The sequence below is a fragment of the Hydra vulgaris genome, chromosome 06 (assembly GCF_038396675.1).
Source record: "Hydra vulgaris chromosome 06, alternate assembly HydraT2T_AEP".
NCBI lineage: Eukaryota > Metazoa > Cnidaria > Hydrozoa > Anthoathecata > Hydridae > Hydra > Hydra vulgaris.
Genome location: NC_088925.1, coordinates 21,752,778 through 21,772,500, shown reverse-complemented (window position 1 = coordinate 21,772,500; position 19,723 = coordinate 21,752,778). Strand labels below are relative to the sequence as shown.

The 19,723-nt window shown below is 27.9% G+C and overlaps 1 protein-coding gene across 3 annotated transcripts in view; it reads right to left on the bottom strand.

Annotated features, from left to right (window-relative positions):
• Positions 1–16,243, bottom strand: part of LOC100214787 (uncharacterized) — a 44,752-nt gene extending 28,509 nt beyond the window's left edge. The window contains exons 1-3 of one of the 3 annotated variants that reach the window (XM_065799562.1): positions 16,045–16,212; positions 9,385–9,443; positions 2,388–2,732 (exon numbers count right to left, since the gene is read on the bottom strand). In XM_065799562.1, the coding sequence (XP_065655634.1) occupies positions 2,388–2,732; positions 9,385–9,415 (376 nt within the window). In that variant the 5' untranslated portion in view covers positions 9,416–9,443; positions 16,045–16,212. Of the gene's footprint in view, positions 1–2,387; positions 2,733–7,729; positions 8,075–9,384; positions 9,444–16,044 lie in introns of those variants that run through there. The other 2 variants (XM_065799563.1, XM_065799564.1) reach the window with 2 other exon arrangements.
• Positions 16,244–19,723: the final 3,480 nt, after the last annotated feature.

Sequence of the window (19,723 nt, the reverse complement as noted above, 5' to 3'; positions counted from 1 at the left end):
TATTTATATAAACTTTAGTATTTATATGGTGTAGTATTTGCAAAAAGAGATGATGATCAGATGAATATGCGACGTGACTCCAGCAAGACAACAAAAGAAGTGATAATCTTAGACAGATTAGAAAAAAATGTTTTATGGAATAATGTTTGTCAGAAAAGAAAAAATTGATTTATGTATCAGCATGTAGAGAACTAGCAGCTTTAAAAGAAAATGATAGAGGTAGAAGTAACTTGAAGAGAGTATTATCATATTGTATGAATGATCTTTATTTAAGAAAAAAAATGCTCTAGATTGTTTATATTAGAGAAACAGCATAAACAAAGGCTAAAGCCTGATGATAATGTTGATAATGATGATGATAATGATGATGATGATAATGATGATTATAACGATGATGATTATAATGATCATGTTGATCATAATGATGTTTTTATATGCACATATCAGGCCTTGTTTCGAGATTTCGCTGCGTAACGAAAATGCGTAACGCTTTTCAAAGTAACTCAACTCAGCAAATATATTTTGTATTGTTAGAAGTTATATTGCGTCACTAGTGTATTTTTAAGAACCGCATTGTAATTAAAGTTATTTTATTAATGCATTAAAAATCATACAGTTTTTTTTTCTCACTGTAATTAAAGTTACAAATAAAACCTTAGTTCTTATTTGAAAAATCATTTTTATCATTTTTTTCAAATATGAACTAAATTTTATTCTGAAAAAAATATTTTTTTCATAAAACGTAATATTTGTTTATTTTCTTATAATTTTACAGTTGGTTTTTGGTTATTTTATTAACTGTTAATAAATTTTTTCTTGTTTATTTTGTGAACTCTTTTTAATAATGTTTTTAACTAAAAAGTTTTTTTATTTATCAGTTACCGATAACATATTCGTGATCATAATTTATTTTCATATGTTAAACGAACATCATTAAAACTTTACGTTATTGAATTAACAATAAACAAAATATCTTTTAATAAAACATCAAAATTAATCGTGCATTTTTTTAAACTATTATGACAAAAAATAATTTTTGTATTTAAAAGGAATTTATATATTTAACTCCTTAAGATAAAACTTAAAACACTTTATTTTTTTTAACTAATTTTTAACAACAACAAAAAAATTATTAAACAAACTGTTTCTTTAACAAAAAAATCTATTAGTTTACAATTGCAGTTAAATGCTTTTACTTACCACTTTATTTCTTATGAATAAACGTCACGTTAATGACATCAAAAGATAATTTAAATATTCTAAAAGATAAAAGTTTTTGCGTAGCACAAAACTGCTGAACGCGTAGGCAAATCGCCTTTTCGCAAGCAAAATGCGAGCTGCATAACGCTTCTTAAAAAGGCCTGACATATATATAAAATACAACATAAATTTTGAATAATAAAAATATACTTTAGGATGTATAAATGTTTATGCAGCCCCGGTCACAAACCCAGTCCAGACCCTGGCTTTATTTTATCATTTATATCATTTAGTGACAATGAATTTATAACCAGTGCTGACAATCTTACATTGATTCAGGAATCAGTTCATGATCAAATGCATCCATTATCTAGTACTAAGACAGCAGTTTCTACGGAACTAGCATTGTCTAGGAATTAAATCAAATCAAAAGTATTCTGAAATAGATTTTACATTTCATGGAATATATACATATAGTATAGGTACTAACTTAAGTAAATAATGAAAAATAAAAAACAAAAGCTTAATACAATACTTAAACAGAAAATTATATGTAGTAATAATAATAATATAAGAAAATTTAAGTAAAGCATGGACTACCATGCTGAAAATAGTTGTACCAACATAATTGTGTCACTTAACATCATGTAAAACAGGTATGCGGGATGGAAAAACATCATGTATAACAGGGATGGAAATATAAAACCGAAATCCCAAAAGGACTCTGGCTTTATATCTCTATTTGTTTCAGTGTCCAGAAATTCTAAACATGTTAGTTAACTTATGATCTGCTATAAGAAAAAAATTTATGAGTTTTAATGACTTGGAATTTATTATTTTTAAGCCCAGAGTCCAGGAATCCTGGAGTTCTTACCGCCATTATACGTAAGGACTTTGGGTTCAAAAAACGATTATTCCTCTTAACTAAAAGTATTAATTTTTTTCCTATTAGTAATCTATAAACTTTTTTAAATTTTTAGGATATTAAAAACTAGGAAAAAGTAATCTTTTTGTGACTTTTAATTCCAGAGTCCTTATTGGGACTCAGAATCCCTAATGTATAACAACATTATTTGGAATGTAGTCAATTGTTACCTTTAAGTACAAACTGATAAAACTCATAAAATGTTGCTATTTGGTTTTAGGAACAAAGAAATAAATAAATATACTAATACGCTCAACTTTACCTGTAATTATCGCATGTTTATCACATTCAATATTCCACTTTTCATTAACTTCAGAACTTCCTTTATGAAAAAAAGATAGATCTCTTATTTCCCAAGTAAAATGATTGTCTGTCAAATTGCCACAGCACTTTGCTTTGACAAATCTTCCAGTGACATCTTCTGACCAAACTCCTGTTATAAATTTATTCCCAGTACAACCATTTAACCATGATGTGTCTGCTATTCTTTTAATATTAGATTCCTCTGAGAAGTTTCCAATTACTTGACATTGTTCAATATGATCAGTAAGCGTAAGAATAGGGCTTGCAAAAACAGCGGATAAAAAAAAGTAGTAGCCCAAAACATCTAAAATATAAATTGAATTGAGTAAACTCATAACATACAAGGAGAATTAAAAAAAGATATTTATTTCATTTACAGATATTTACATGTGCAGATACTTAAAAAATAAAAGCAGATATTTAGAAAAAATAATACAAGGTAAAAAATATGCTGCTTAGCAACTATTTTACTTTTTGTTTACCCCCTTCAGATCTAATGTAAAATAAATTTCTATTTTTAAAAAAAGGGCTTTTACAAAAAAAATGGAACTATTGTAATGTTGTGGTTTTGTGGTTTATACTCCTTCAGTCTTAATGTTGTATATTGAAACACACAACACTATTAAGATCTGAAAATATACAACAATTAGATTTCAATATAGATTTACATTACACATTTTTTGACCAAAACTGTGAAGATGAGCTACCATAAAATGTTATTGATTCGTAGTAATAGACATGCAACTCAAAGCCTACTTGTTTTGTTTCATCCACTTGTTTTTTTTTGTGATCTAGCCACCTTGTGATACAAACTGCAGAGCTTTCTAGTTTTAGGAAGACTCACATCATCTAGAAATACACATCAGCGTTTAGTTTTAGAGCTTTCTGTTTTATAAAGGCTCACATCATTTAGAAAGATACATCATAAATACACATTTTAATAGAAGCTGCAACAATACTGATTGGACGTTAACATGATGCCCATATTTATTGGGTTATACTTCTTCCACTGGTTCTAGAAACAACGCAGCAAACCAAGCTGAACATTTTTTAAAGTAGAAAAAATATCACTAGCTGGCATAAAAACATTTACCTCTGTTGATTATGAAAAATGATCAATGAATCAATATTACATTTGTTGTTTTTTAAAACTCGCATTATGTTAGAATTGATTACACGTGTATCAAAAATTGAGATTTAATACATAAGTTGGCAATATTATATTGCCAACTTATGTATTAAATCTCAATTTTTGATTATATTGAATATAAGTTAATAGCTAAAGTTAACAACTGGCAGATTTTCTCTGCAAAACAAGAGGTATTTTCGAGGTATTTTGTAAAAATTCTCAAAATTTTTGTAAAAATTCTTAAAACATTTTGTAAAATTCTCAAAAATAACTGTTTTTCTAAATAAGATAAAAATTTAAAATCTTACAAAATTTTCGGTTTTCGGTACGTTTCTTAAACGAAATTTTATTTTTTACTGAATTTATAAAAAATAACGAGCCGAAATTTCGGTGTCGGTTCAAATTGAAATTTCGGCCAAAACCGATATCGAAACAGAATTTCAGTCGATCTCTAGTGCTAGCTTATCGAATTTTGGTTCAAGTCAGTCAATGTTGATAGCGCTTACAACTGTGTTCTTTTGCGCTTTTCATGGGTGAGTGACGTTGTTGTTGAAGAAGTTGAAGCAAATGAGAATATTTTTGACGATTTTACGATAAAAGCGCTACTTTTTCAAGCAGCATTTTAATATTTTTAGGTTACAACCTAAAAAGGTTAAAAAACTGTATTAAATACTAACCTTGATTCAGAGAATTCTGGATCATCGAGAATTTCAAACCATTCACCTGTATTTGAGTTAAATAGATTTCTATGTGATTCATCAGAGTCGGAAGGAGGAACCTTATCCACCCAGGAGAATGTTATGCTCAACATAGTGATTAATTAATTCCTCTTCATAGCCATTTTTTCTTAAAAAGGCATTTATTCGGCTTACCTGTTCTACTAATATAGATTCAAAGCTCCAAAAACGAATCAAATCTGAGACAATTAAATGGAGGACAATTCTTCGTTGACTTTATGATGTGAGTCTTTTTTTGGCTTTTAGGAATTTGACTTTTCTAAGTAACATATTTTTAAGCTCTATCAATGTGAATGCAAGTACTTATGTATTTTTTCTAATTAATAATATTATATACAATCAATGTTTGCATTTAAAACAACACACGTGAATTAAAAAATAGATCCTTTCTTTCCGGGATAAAGGTAGGGCACAATCGCGTCATTGTATCAGACTTAGAAGAGTAAGGCGCCATTAAGAAGAAGGTTACGGAATGAAAAATGTCTATTGCCTTTTTTTATACTTAGAATATATATGCAATTATCAACTTTGAATTTAAAGCTTTGCAAAAATATGCAGTTTTCAATTTTCTTGATTTATGCCAACTCAACATTTGGCTTGGTTTTTGTCATTAAATTACAATTATAAATAAACGGAATTAGGTACTAACTTGAAACTTGGTGTATAAACAAGATTCAAATTCTTAACTCTTATTCAACTCTTATTTGAGTTATTCTTAACTCAAGATTCAAATTCTTAACGTAATTAACTAGTTTGTTTAATAAAATATGAAGATGAACTGTATCAAAGACTTGTCTAAGATCTATAAGAATACCTAATGTATTCTCTTATTTTTTCAAAGGCTCGAAAAATAAGATGAACAAGTTTACGAATAGCATGATCAGTTGACTGACCTTTTTAAAACCCAAAATTTTAGTTATATAAAGTATTAATTGCTTTTAGAAAAGAGAATAGTCTATTATACATTATTCGTTTGAGTATTTTAGAAAAGCAAGAAGAATCGAGAGATTTATAATTAGAAACTTCAGAAGAATCTCCCGACATGAAAACTAAAGTGGTTTTTCTAACTCTAATGTGATCTGATGTTGGTGTGGTGTGGTTCGGAGTAGTCTTCGTATACACGGTTGCTACTTATTTTGTTGGCAATTATTCCTTCTGAGAATGAACTTTAACTTCGTTACCTCTGGCCATGCAACTTAACTCCTCAGGGTCAACAACACTGGGGGGCCAGGGAGTCCCCAGTGTCGTCGGCCCCGTGCCCCCCTCCCACCTCCCACTTTTTTTTAAAGGACCTTTTTTTTGTTTTTGAAAATTTTAGATTAGAGGACTTTTTTAGAAATTGACGATTGTGCCCCTCCACTTTGAAACCCGTGCCGTCGGCCATGTTCCTTAATGTATCTTCGCCACCTTTATTAATTTTTACCATCTTACTTTTCTTCAAATCATTTGGAGTTTTAGGTTGATGCACAATATATATATATATATATATATATATATATATATATATATATATATATATATATATACATATATATATATATATATATATATATATATATATATATATATATATATATATATATATACATATATATATATATATATATATATATATATATATATATATATATATATATATATATATATATATATATATATATATATATATATATATATGTAAACTAAACCTGTAGAAACTAAATATTAGTAAATACTATACCGTAATTACTCCGCATTCAAAGTAGTATATGTATATTTTTTGTTGGAGTTTAACTTATATATAATATAATATTTCATTGTGATTTTCCAAAGCATTTAAATGCACTTTGATAAGTAAATACTTCAATAATCTTAATCTTTTCAGGTCTGAGATGAAATCACTAAACTTTTTTGATTTTGATCCTCTAAGTCTAGGCTTAGATTTTTAATCCTTTAAAGTAATTTTAGGTGTTGGAAGTACAGTCAAAAACAGTATAAATACTTGTTCATTAATAAATGCGAGTTTCTTTTTAATTCATTAATAAATTCATTAATAAAAATTCATTAATAAAAAATTCATTAATAAAAATTCATTAATAAAAGCGAGTTTCTTCATTCATAAAAGCGAGTTTAACGACTCTATAACTGCTATTATTTTACTTTATTTTCTTTACTTAATTTTAATTTTCATATATATATATGTGTGTGTGTGTGTGTGTGTGTGTGTGTGTGTGTGTGTGTGTGTGTGTGTGTGTGTGTGTGTGTATGTGTGTGTGTGTTTATTCTTTAAATATGGTGTAAAATATTACTAAAATAAAAATAGTATACATACAAAACCATGGGCGCAAGGAAATATTGAGAAAAATATGGTCGACAATCAGGCGTGAAAGCTCTTGGCACCCCTGTTTATAAGTGTCATAATTATTATATTCACATATAATTAGCATTTTAAAATTTATTATTAAATTATTTTTATACACAGCCCTAATCTGATTGTTTTTATTTGTTTAAAGCACAAATAACTTTGCACATAAATTTTTATTTATTTTTTACAGGCTCAAAAATGATCGTCCACTTGAGTTTACGGTTGTATTTAAAAAATAGTAGATTTAAAGTTTTTTGTTGTAAAAGATTATTTTGTTTTTACTTTAATATTACTAGTTGATTACCAATATTGCAATTTTCGCTTTAAAGTGCTTATTCTATTCTATTTTTTGCATTTTATTTTTTGCTCAGTGATGTTATTCATGATTACGATTCTTTTCATTTCTTTTTATATTTTAAAAACGACATTTATACAGCTTAACTACACTAAAATACCAGTCAGACCAAAAAATACCAGTCAGACAATATTTACCAGAAATAAGAAAGTATTTAAATCTTTTTTATATTTAAGTTTAATCTAACTATTTTATTTTACACTAGTCAGATAAGTTGGAGTAATTAAGTCAAATAAATTGGAGTAGTTAAGTTAAATAAGTTGGAGCAATCAAGTCGAATAAGTTGGAGTAAATAAGTCAAATAAATTAGACAGTATATTAAAAAATCCTCGTGGATAATATTATTTGTTATTATGTCTTCTACATCCCATCGCATTTTCAAAACTATATTTCCAAGAGTATTTTTATTAAATTAAAAACCTTCTGCAGACACTGTTTTAAGAGACTAAAATCTGTTAATCTTTAAAACTACAAGGTAAAAGTGGACAAAAAGAATGACTCAAACAGGCAACTCCGAGAGAAGCTTGTCACTTTACCTAAAGTTCTTCAAGCAGATAATACAGGTTCATGTAAAAAAACAAAAAAAGACACATGTGTAATCTAATTATAATATATATAAATACAACACAAAACAAACAAACTATCAAGTTATCATAATAATTTAAATATATTTAGATACTATGTAAATTAGCGAACAAGCATATATCTAATAGGTAAATTTTCAAAAACTATTTACCTAAAAGTATTTTTGTCATAATTATTCTTCAACACGAAAAGTATGTTCACAACCTAAAAACCACCACTTTGGAAGAGCTTTGGAGTTGAAAAGATTAAAATGAGTTTGAACTGTTGTTGTAAGCAGAATATTTTTATTTTTACATTACGCGTTTCCGATGGGATTTTTTTTTACAAAAATATTTAGCTTCTCAAGTTTTAAAACTAAGCCGAATTTTAAATTTGAAACCTACATTAATAATAATATAGTAGGCATAACATTATAATAATATATTTACAATCTTCGATCCTCATTAAATCTTGTGTTTGTTATGTTTATTAGTGACAGGTTTTGGAAAATGTAAATAAAAATTATTAAATGTAAAAAATTTTAACGAAAACATATCAGTTTACAAAAAAACAATTTAATTTGGGTCTGAAAAGAAAATTAAACATCGCGCTGATATCGTGCCAAAATCGTGATTATATCGTGCCAAAACCGTGTTAACGTCGTGCTTGTAACAGTTTATTATCTTTTTAAATGTGCCAAAAAAAATACATTGAATAACGTCAGCGGAGTATTTTACTGTATTTTCAACCGAACAAAAAATTGGTTTCCTATATAATATTTTCTATAAACTTTTAAACATAAGATCTAAAAGAGTTTCAATAGAAACGGCAGTAAAAAGTGTTGAGAAAACGATAAAGAATTTTCTTCTAAAATACTTTATACTTTTTAGTAAAAACTGTATAGAAAACTATGCAACATATTAAAAAACTATGCAACGTATTAGAAAACTATGCAACATATTAGAAAACCATGCAACATATTAGAAAACTATGCAACATATTAGAGAACTATTCAACATATTAAAGCACTATGCAACTTATTAGAAAACTTATTAAAAAAATAAGCTTTCTAATAAGTTGCATAGTGACAAAAGACAACCAAAGTAAAAAATTTCTACATTCTGCAAGTCGGTGGTTAATTGTAATTGTTAATTGTAAAACTTTAGAAATGATAAAAAGGCATTTTATCATTTAAAAATGCTCAGACAATAAACTCTTAAAAAAGTAATATACTCATACAAACTATACGCCCATACACTCATACACTACAAAAAAGAAATAACAACTAAAATAAAAAAAACTTTTTATGTTTTATTATAAAATACTTTTAACAAACAAACTTAAAAAATTGTTTTGAAAATTAAGTAGGACAAAACTAGTATATACTATTAAATTAGTAACTTCAGTTAAATTTATAACTAAACAAAAAATATTATGGATTACATATATCACACAAAAAATATCCTGAAGCAATTTGGCACATTTTTGATGAGCTGGCTTATTAGTAATATGTCAATGTAGAGCAAACTTAAACATGACATATGCATCAGCAGCTTTTCTAATTCTAAGTTTCTTTTTACTCACAGCTAAAACTGTATTTCATCCCATTTTGGATAATTGAGCTTTCTTATATAATTTCTTACTATCGTTGTTTACTTTAAACACTATTAATAATTAAAATTAAGTTATAAAAATAACAACTTATTTGAATTTATTACTAATACTGGTTTTCTAAATAACAAAAAATGTATTTTACATTAAAAATAAAAAATCAAATTGTTAACAGCATCGCAAAATGGTAGTAATAAAGTCAACTATATTACTAACTTGTTGTCCCAATATGCCCCACATAAGCCATTCCAAATAATTTTTTTTAAAACCAGTTTCTAAAAGAGGATAAAAAATACTGTCTGAAAAATATAAACTTTTTATAAATAAAGCAAATTAGCAATAGCTCAAGATAAATCTTTTGTTGTTGTATCGCTTAAGCAAATTTTGTTTTTCGCTAACTGCATTTAGGTACTTTTAATGCATTTCAGTATTTCTAAAATTGAATTTTGTTTACAATAACAAAGCAGAATAATTTAAAATGTTTTATCAAAAAAAATTTTGATAAAAATTTTTTTTAGCTAAGATATATGGTATAGGATATAAAAAAAAATGATTTAAAATTTTATCATATTTTATAATTATAATTTATATTTCATAATTAGAATTTATAGTTTACAACTATAATTTATATTCTATATTTATAATTCCCAACTTTTATCTAAATTTCAATAATTTGTTAAACTATCTATAAAGTTTTTTAAACTTTTTTTGAGATATCAATGTTTATGTTAATACAGACCCACACATAAACACAGACACACTCATACAATCACACACACACACACACACACACACACACACACACACACACACACACACACACACACACACACACACACACAAACACACACACATATACATCTAATATATCTTAATAAAAGGAATCTTTTTTATATATATCTTCTTTTAAGTCTCAGTCTGGTTTTAAAAACTGCTTAAAAAACTTTGGTTAGGAAGTTAGCAAGAATCTAATTCAGTTTAAGAAAAATAACATTAATTTTCAAATATTCAAATTTTTAATCTGTTCATTATTTTAGAGGGTTTTGCAAACTCTAGACTGAGAGTTAGCAAACCCCTTAACGTAAATTCTATCTCATGGACTATGAACTATAGCAGTTACACACAATACTAATGACTGCGCATTTTACTGTTGTCTTTTATGTGATGTAATCGAATTCTTTGATTCAAACCTTTAATAAAAACAACAGCGAATTAAAAAATTTTGTATAAAATTTTCAAATAAAGTCCGAAAACTTGTTTATTCCCAACCAATATCAAAAGCTTAACAAGAAATTTAAAAAAATATCGGAAATGATAAAAATAATAAAGCTTTTTAGTAAAAATAATAGTTTAAGATGTATTTTTTAATTTTGATAAAATTTTTGAAAAAAATGAAAAATAAAAATAAAAAATAAAATAATAAAATTTGTGTTATTATTTTATAAAATTATTATATTTTTTTATTAAAAAATATAAACTTATTTTTTATTTTATATTATATTATAACTATATTATATTATAACTATATTATATTATAATATTTATATTATTTTATATTACATTATAGACTTGATTTGTACTTTTAGATCCAGAGCCTTGGATAAACTATTTAGTTAAAAATGCTCTTGTTTTATGTTAACGGTAATTAAAGGAGCTGTTAAGAAAAATTTAGGAAAAATAATTTAAAATTTTGAAACTTGCACTTGAGCTGTATTGTGTAAGGAGTTGCTAAATTAAGAAAAAAATTTTTCTCAACGACATTATTGCAATTGTTGTGTTACAAACATATCTTTTAAATTTTTTAAATTTTAATCAAAAGTTATCCTAATGTTTCTCTAATGTTTCTCTAATGTTTCTCTAATGTTTCTTTAATGTTTCCTCAAATTTATCTCAAATGAGTTAAAAATAGAAAATATTTAATAGCAAATCAGCAAACATTACTTTAATGGATTTGCAGTGGACTTATATGAGCATTTTCTAGCGGTACATTGAAGTTTTGCTCATCGGTTGCTTAGTTTGCCATTAGTGACAGCAACTATAAATAGCGAGCCGATAACATTCAGACATGTTAATAGTAGCTAATGATCGGTTAGCCACTTTTAGCGGCTGCCAGTAATGGTCCACTAAGTAACCGATCAGCAAAACTGTAGCGGTCCGCCTAATATGCCTATATAGATCCAGTGAAATTCTGCTATAGAATGTTTGCTGGGAAGTTAAAAACAGATTTTAATTTAAAAAAAGACCAGTCATAATTTTAGACTGAGATTGGTTGGATAATTGATTTTTCACTCAATGCATTGAGTGAAAAATCAATTAAACTTGAGAAAAGGTTTGATAAAATACATTGGCATAGAAAGCCATTATGTTTACCAACAAAATAAAGGACAAGGGGGGAGGGGGTATTTTTTTCAAAAAATTGCTGTCAAAATTTCTTTAACAACAGAATTGAAATCAAATAAAACTTAATACCCCATGAAGTGGTCTATTCAAAAAAATGAGTTTAAAGTAAAACTAGACAAACATACTCATTAAAGCTAGTCGTCAACTATCGACCAGCTTTACAAGATTTAAAAGTTATGTAAAGTCTTGTTGTGTTTAAAAAGTGGTAAAACAAAAACGCTTGGTAAATTAAACAATAAAAAACCGTAGTTTAAAGATTTACTTAAGGATTAGCAATTTTAATTCAAAACTAGACAGAATGTTTTTTTTTTATGTAATTTATTCAAAGCAGTTCTACGTATAATGTACATGCAATTATTTTACTTGTGTGCAAAAAGATTTCAAACATGTGTAACTTTGAAGTTGCATATTTGTGTTCTGCGTATAATGTACATCCAATTGTTCTACTTGTGTGAAAAAAATTACAAAGGACTGATTATAAAAAGTTTTATTTTGATAGGTAAAATTTATGGGCTAGGACCGGTTCTGGTTTTTAAATGACAAATTAAACTTAAGGGTTCTTCTTTGTTACCAATAACATGTAGAATTTTTTTATTGTTTGCGTTTTTTAAACAAATGATTTTACCGAGTTAAAGTATATTTTTGGATGTAATATTAACTTTTGTATTAATAAACACTTTTAAAGCGCGTATTTCTACTATCAACTTTTCAAAATGCAGCAAAAATAAAGAAATTACCTACCAAACTTTCTCACCATTATGAGAGTTGACATTCAGTACTACGTGTTGTAAAGACATAAAAACGTATTTTTTTTACTCATACAAAGGTATTTATATGAGTAATTGGATGTTTATAGTTTAAGTCAGGTTCGAGTTTGGAATTCGAAGTTCAAGTACGTAGTTCGAATTTGGGTAACAAACTCAGTTAAATTTGTTATCTCGTTATTTGGAATTATAAAACAGTAAAAGATATAATTCCAAAGACTTATTCTTACATTGTTAACTCCATGCACTAAAATGTTAAATTAAAAGTATTGGTGTATTTATAAGTATTTAGCATACTTGAATTTTGAACGCAACTTAGACATCTATATTTAACTTTTAAACGAGATTAGATATTAAATCTGTAGAGCATCATTACACAATTAAAAATTCTTGATAAAAAATATTTTTTAAGGAAACATACAAAAATATTTTTAAACTTCAAATTTTTGTTTTTTTTAAGAATTTAATTTTATGCAAAAAAGTTGCAATTCGATAACAAACAAAAACAAAAAAATTAAATAAAATGCTGTTGTAAAAAAATGAAATATTGCTTGATGTCATGACCAAAAAAAATCCCTTGGGGGTATGATTGTACTATCATTGGTGATTACTGGGACACGAGTCCCTAAATCTAGATACACCGTCCAAGGAAGAAAATCTGTTTCAAATTTTATGCAGTAAAGTTACTTGTAAATAACAATTTTCTTCAATTTTGACAAAGTAAATTTTCAATTCTAATTGCTTTTTCTTGAGAAAAATGTCTAAATTGATTTGTAGTATTCCTAGCCAATTTTTTTGCTGCTAAAGCTTGTAATACATCTTTGCAGCATGTCTTCATACTCAGGGTGGTTGAATAGTTTCTTTTACTTTGCCATTGGGTACTGAAAAGATGATGAAGTGCTTCAGTTGCTTGCTCTGAATAAATCAACAAAGAGCAACTATAGCGTTTGATGAATTGTGGAACATGGTGGATGACAGCATGAATCTTGAGAGTGATGGTGGTGTCCTGAAGTTGTAAATAAGAGACTCTGAATTGTTCATTTTTTTTTTTAAGCAACTGTAGAAGATGATTTATGACACAAAACAACAGATGAAGCTTCATGGGTTGAAGCACATTAAGGACAAACGGTTTATCTGAAGCATTGATGATGGGTAAACAGAGTTTCTAAATGAACTTGCTTTCTTGATGTTAGGACCAGCCACATTGAATGCCTGATAATCTCTTCTGACTGATCTAAAATTTCTTAGAGATCCACGCTTTGCAAAATCTTTTGATGGAATGTCACACCAAGAGCATAAATGAGCACTAGAATGTGCTTGTAAATATCATTTGTGCTCATTTGACCACAAATGATATTTGCCAGCTTCAGGGAAAAACTAAGGGAATTTCGTCAAAGTTTACCAGATCAAAAACTTGCCTGACATTGCTAGCAATGTCAAACAAGGAAAACTATAGCATGCTATAGTTTTCCTGGATGTCTTCAGAAATGGCAATCTGTAGTTGACGCTTAAAACTAGAATCTCTGGCCAGAGCATTGGTGAGTATCCGTTTTGATGGCAAAGATTGTGAAGCTAAATCTTTTTTCACGATTTCAAAGCTTAATTTTAGAAAACCACCACCACCATCTACTCCTAGCCGTACAATGTAGTCATCAGAGAGGTTTCTAGTTTCAAGAACTTGCTTAAAAAGAGTTTCAAGTCTTTGCAGTGAATGACAAGTTTATCCACCTGATTTTTCAGTTTCAACTTTTATCCAAATTTCGGTAAAATGACTATAAAGTGTTCTGCTTAACTGATCAAACTTGGAGACGAAGTTCTTTTCAACAAATTGACTTGGAACAACTTGATTTAGTGTTGATACCAGCTTTTTCAAACCAGAATAAGACAGTCCTTTGTTGTGTTGTGGATCTTTTGCTGTCAGTTCTGGTCCTTCATTGAAAATTTTTCCTAAATTATTTTGATAAGTAGACTTTGAACAATTGTGTGGGAGACCCTTGCTAACAATCAAAAAGTATTGAGACATCTTCTTTCGACTGAGTTCTGGTTTACTTCAGGTTTGTGTTGCTACGAAAGGATATGGAAAATTGCGCTTTGCTTTGCCAACTGAGCAAACCAAACAATCACAAACTGAATCTCTTGTAACAGGACAGACTTTGATCGTGGAAAAGTCAAACAGCTGTGGTTAGGTTTGAAGCTTTCCCTCCTCAAGCCTTCTGAGGTTGGAGCGGGAACGTTTACAAATGCCAGTTAGGACTTTTGAATCATTAAAATCAATTGGCTGTTTCAAAATTTGTTTCTCATTTTCTGTTATGATGCTGGTCAAGAAGTGGCTAGCCTTGTCAAGACACAAGAAGCAAACAGTCTTTCTGTTCTCATCATTTTTTTTTTGCTTGATTTGGCATATTTTTTGTTAATTCAGATGCCATATCTATGAAAAAAAATGAAGCTAATGCTCAACTTTTTGCCAGAATTTTATCATAATACTTTATAAAAAAGCAATTTCGATTTTTTTTTTTGTACAGATAACTCGTATATTCTTTTTTAAACTATAAAAATGTAACCAATATTTTTTATTTTCCTCCTTAGGTAACTTATTTAACACCACCTATTAGAATTTATGAAGCGGATGAAAGTAAAAATTATAAAAAATTATTTTTCATTGCTCTTGAGTTAAATATATTGTATTGAGTTAAATATATTGTTATTCCGAATAAGATCAATAAAAAATTTATTGATCTTATTCGGAAATGAAAATAGGTTATTTTTTTCTTAGTTTTTTGAAAGCCTTTAGGTGTTTCGTTATTACTTTGAAATAATTTTGAGCCTATAAATTTTTAAAAAATTGATAGACTAAAATTATTTAAAAAGTTTAAATAATAAATAGTATTTAAGATTCATAAATTTATTACAAATTTAATGCTAATGTTAAGTTTATCTATAATTTATTTGTATTGTTGATATAAAAATGCTTGGTTAAATGGAACGTTTTTTTTGGCAACTTAACCTTCGTTCTTACTTTATTTTGTTTTTAAAAATAATTAGTCTTTAGATGATTTTTGCTGGATTATTTATGGTATGATTGCATTAACGGTATAAAAATGTAACGAGTTTGCATCTAGTTGTTAGTGTCGAGTTTACTTACAACCCTCCATACCGCTGTTAGTTGTTCATACGCATTTGTAAAAGTTGGTTGAACAATTAAGATTCTAACAGCTAGATGAATTAAGAATTATTATTATAGAGGAAATATTTTATTGTTGCAATAAAAAAAAAAATAGAGATACGTTTAAATCTAAAAAAAAAAGTCTGATTTCAGCACCCTAAAATAAAAATAAAAATTAGTTATAAATTATTGCGTAATTAGTTAAACTATTGCGTAATTAGTTAGAAATTATTGCGTAAATTGAAAAAAAGTCCAAAGAAGTACCAAAAAAAAAAAAAAAAATCGCATTTTCACTAACCGCTGATACTTGGTAATAAAAAAACGGATCCGCGAATAATTTTTTGATAATTTGATAATTAGTTAACATAAAAAATAAAGAATCCGTACAACTAATATTGCATGTTTTTATTAACGGAATCATAAGGAAATCTTGTAAATGATTCCACCGAGGACAAATATTTTATACAAAAAACCAGTTGCAGAGAAAATTTGTTTTTTGATATTTTTTTGTGTAGCTATTTAGAACTGAAATTTTTAAATACTACTCACAGTATACTTCTTTAAACTTCATAATGTCTTTATTACTTTAAACTTCATAATATCGGTCTCTTTAATTATTTAAAAAATATCTTCCTCTCTAATTTGACTAGTTTATCCTGATTCATTTTTTTGAAAATCAGCCTTTGGTTATATTTTGCTTAAAGGAAAACAGTGGACACTCCAATCTGAAACTTTATTTTACTTGTTTACAGTTAAATGCAAATATTTGCATTAATTATATCATATCCTATTTTTTGAATTTAGTTTCATTGTTTTTTTAATCATGTTTGCATTAAATGTTTACTAAATAATCTAAAAAACCAGTATCAAATATCTTGTGATTTTGCCAAGTGGTTTTTAGTAACACATTAGACTAAATTAACTCAAAAATGACATAAAAACTCCACTTAAACTTCATCAAAATTCAAAGAGAGACTTTTTGTAGGCGCCTTCTTGTAAGCGATAAGTACAAACAAAACTAACATGTTATTAAAGGAAATAATTAAACTAAGTGCTATGCTTTTTCAAAAAATTCTACATTTTTAATTGTAAAACACATGATTGGTTTATAAATGCAATAATGATTATATTAAATTCAAAACAATAACGATTATAATAAATTCAAAACAATAATGATTATATTAAATTCAGAACAATAATGATTATATTAAATTCAAAACAATAATGGTTGTAATAAATTCAAAACAATAATGATTATATTAAATTCAAAATCGTTTAGTTTTTATAAAATATTGATAAAGTAACCAGCTGGTTGTCATCAAGAAGCTTTACGAAACTTTGTGATATTTTTGTATACTTTCTTTTGCTTTATCTTTATACTAGCATGAGTTACCCGGCGTTGCCCGGGCCAATATTTAAACTGGCTTACCTGATATCTGTACACAAAAATGGGCCCAAAAAATGGTCCCCTCTGATCCCGGGGTCAGGGGGGCCCATTTTTGGGCCCCCTTGACCCCGGGGGTAGGGGTACGGGGTCAAAACCTAGCTAAGAACCTTCTCCTCCTCGAGGACTACCCCCATGCCAAACTTCATCGAGATCGGTCGGGCGGTTTGGATTTCTATACAGAACAAACAAACAAACACACACAAACACACATTGCCCTTTATATATATAGCTGGAGTTACCCGGCGTTGCCCGGGCCAATATTTAAACTGGCTTACCTGATATCTGTACACAAAAATGGGCCCAAAAATGGGCCTAAAAAATGGGCTTAAAAAATGGTCCCCCCTGACCCCGGGGTCAGGGGGGCCCATTTTTGGGCCCCCTTGACCCCGGGGATCGGGGTTCGGGGTCAAAACCCAGCTAAGAACCTTCTCCCCCTCGAGGACTACCCCCATGCCAAATTTCATCCAGATCGGTCCGGCGGTTTGGATTTCTATAGAGAACAAACACACACACACACACATTGCCTTTTATATATATAGAAGATTTATAAATAATGTCATGACAACCTGTATATTCTCAGTTAAAATAACATAATAATAAATAGAATCCAAGAAAAATAAGATGAATTCAAAAGTAGTGTTTAATAAACATTGTTTTTTACGCATAAATATGTTAGCATATGATTCGCTGTATTAAAAATGTAGTCGTCGTTCATTTAGAAATAAACATAATATTTATTAATAGTATTTTTTTATTCCTTCTTTTTTCTATTTTTTTTTTCTTTCATGAATAATATTTTTTATTTATAATACTTGAAGCTTTCAAAATTTTTATTTATTTTGATTTAAAGTTAATCTTATGCGTTAATTTTTTTTCTTCTTTTTTTTTGGATAATTGAAGGTTTATAAAATTGATAGTGTTTAAAATTTTAATTATATATTCAAAAATTATAAGTTATTTAGTTTTTTAAATATTTTCAGATACTACTTTTTTTTACAGCTAAAGGCCACAATATTAGTAACGAATAAGATTGTTTATTGCGAACAATTCGGGTTGACTCAATAGTTTGTTCAGTAGATTTCTCACGCTTTTAATAAAATAAGTATAAGTTAGGTACTTTTTTTGATCTTAGAAAAGCTTTTGACACAGATGACCAAGTTAATTACTAAATAAATTTTTAAGTAACTGATTGGTTAAATACAAACATACGTTCAGTAAGCTTGGCCAAAACTAAAAATATCTTAAGCTTCCTTGTTAAATGCTCTTTCGCGATGCTTTGTGATAAGACCTTTAGATTTTTTTAAAACAACTTATGAACTAAAAAAATGGAGAAAAAAAATTCTCATTAAAGCTACCAATGAACTTTACCAATGAACCAAGGGCGCACCCAAAAAAATGAACTATACCGAGCGGGTGCTAGCATTTGCTCATCTCTAGTTTTTTGTTTAGAATAGGGATAAACGAATTTTAGCGTTTTTTGGTTTAACGACACTGAACTGTTTGATTAAATCATTAGTTGGCGAATGAACAAAAACTTTTATCATTCTTATCAAAAACTTAAAACACGAAATTGAAAAATGCCATTATTGTTTATAATCATCAAGATGAGAAGAAAGCATATTGAGCACTCGAACAACAAAATCAGTATCAGCACACACTAGATTTGTAAAAAATAGTTACAAATGATTAGCACTTGATTGAAAAAGAAAGTTTTAATGCATTTATTTTGTTAATGCCTACGGTATTGTTATTGATTTTAGTTCGATATCTTAGGGATTTTCCATAAAGTACGTACACTTGGATAGGGGAGAGAGGTCGACAAATGGCGTATATGAGATGGGGGAGGGGACAAGGGATTAATTATAAAAGTAAGGCGACACTAAATAAAATGTAAGGTAAGTAGGTTTAAAGCGTAGGTAGGGGAATTTGGGGGCACAGTGAATCGAACTTTTTTATTTTTTAAACTGAGCAAAAGTTAAAATATGTATTTTATTTTTTTCAACGCGAAAGGATTGAGATATATGTCCTTCATGATAATAAATAATAAATCCCTGAAACCCAAATATTTATTATCTTACGGCTTACAGGCCGAGGGAGTAAAAACACTGTACACTATATTTTTGGCATACTTTTATTAATTAGATTAGTGTAAAATTGAAAAAATAGACATTTATAAAATTGATAAGAAAAAAAAAAGAATTTCATTGATAACAAAACTTATAAAAATATTAAAAATTAAAAAACTATTCAAATATTATTATTCATAACTTAAAACTAATAAATTTATTTTCATGTAGTTTGTTTGTTAAAAATGTGTGAATTTAATCTTTAAGATCATCAATGGGGCTTAGTGAGTCAACCTATTCACTGTAACCCAATTCACTGTGCCCCACCATAACAAACTAAGTTTAGGTCTAATTTCTTAAGACACGATTGTTGTTAATAATCCGAATGAAAAACCTCAACTTTTGAAATTGTTTCAACCACGATCTCCATAACAAACATAAGGACGGTAAGAAAATTTACTTTAGTTAGCTAAAAACAAAAATTACCTACCAAAAACCGGTAGTCAAAATTAAGTGGTAACAACTATAAGTAAAGATGGCTGATATATGAGCACATAGAATGATTACATTATCAAGATGAACAAAATTCTTATCTATGAGAAAATGTCTCTTATTCACTGTGCTCCTCAATCCACTGCACCCCAACTTTTAGAGACAGTCTACTTTTAGAGACAGTGGACAACTTTTAGAGACCCTCTACTTTTAGAGAGAGTGG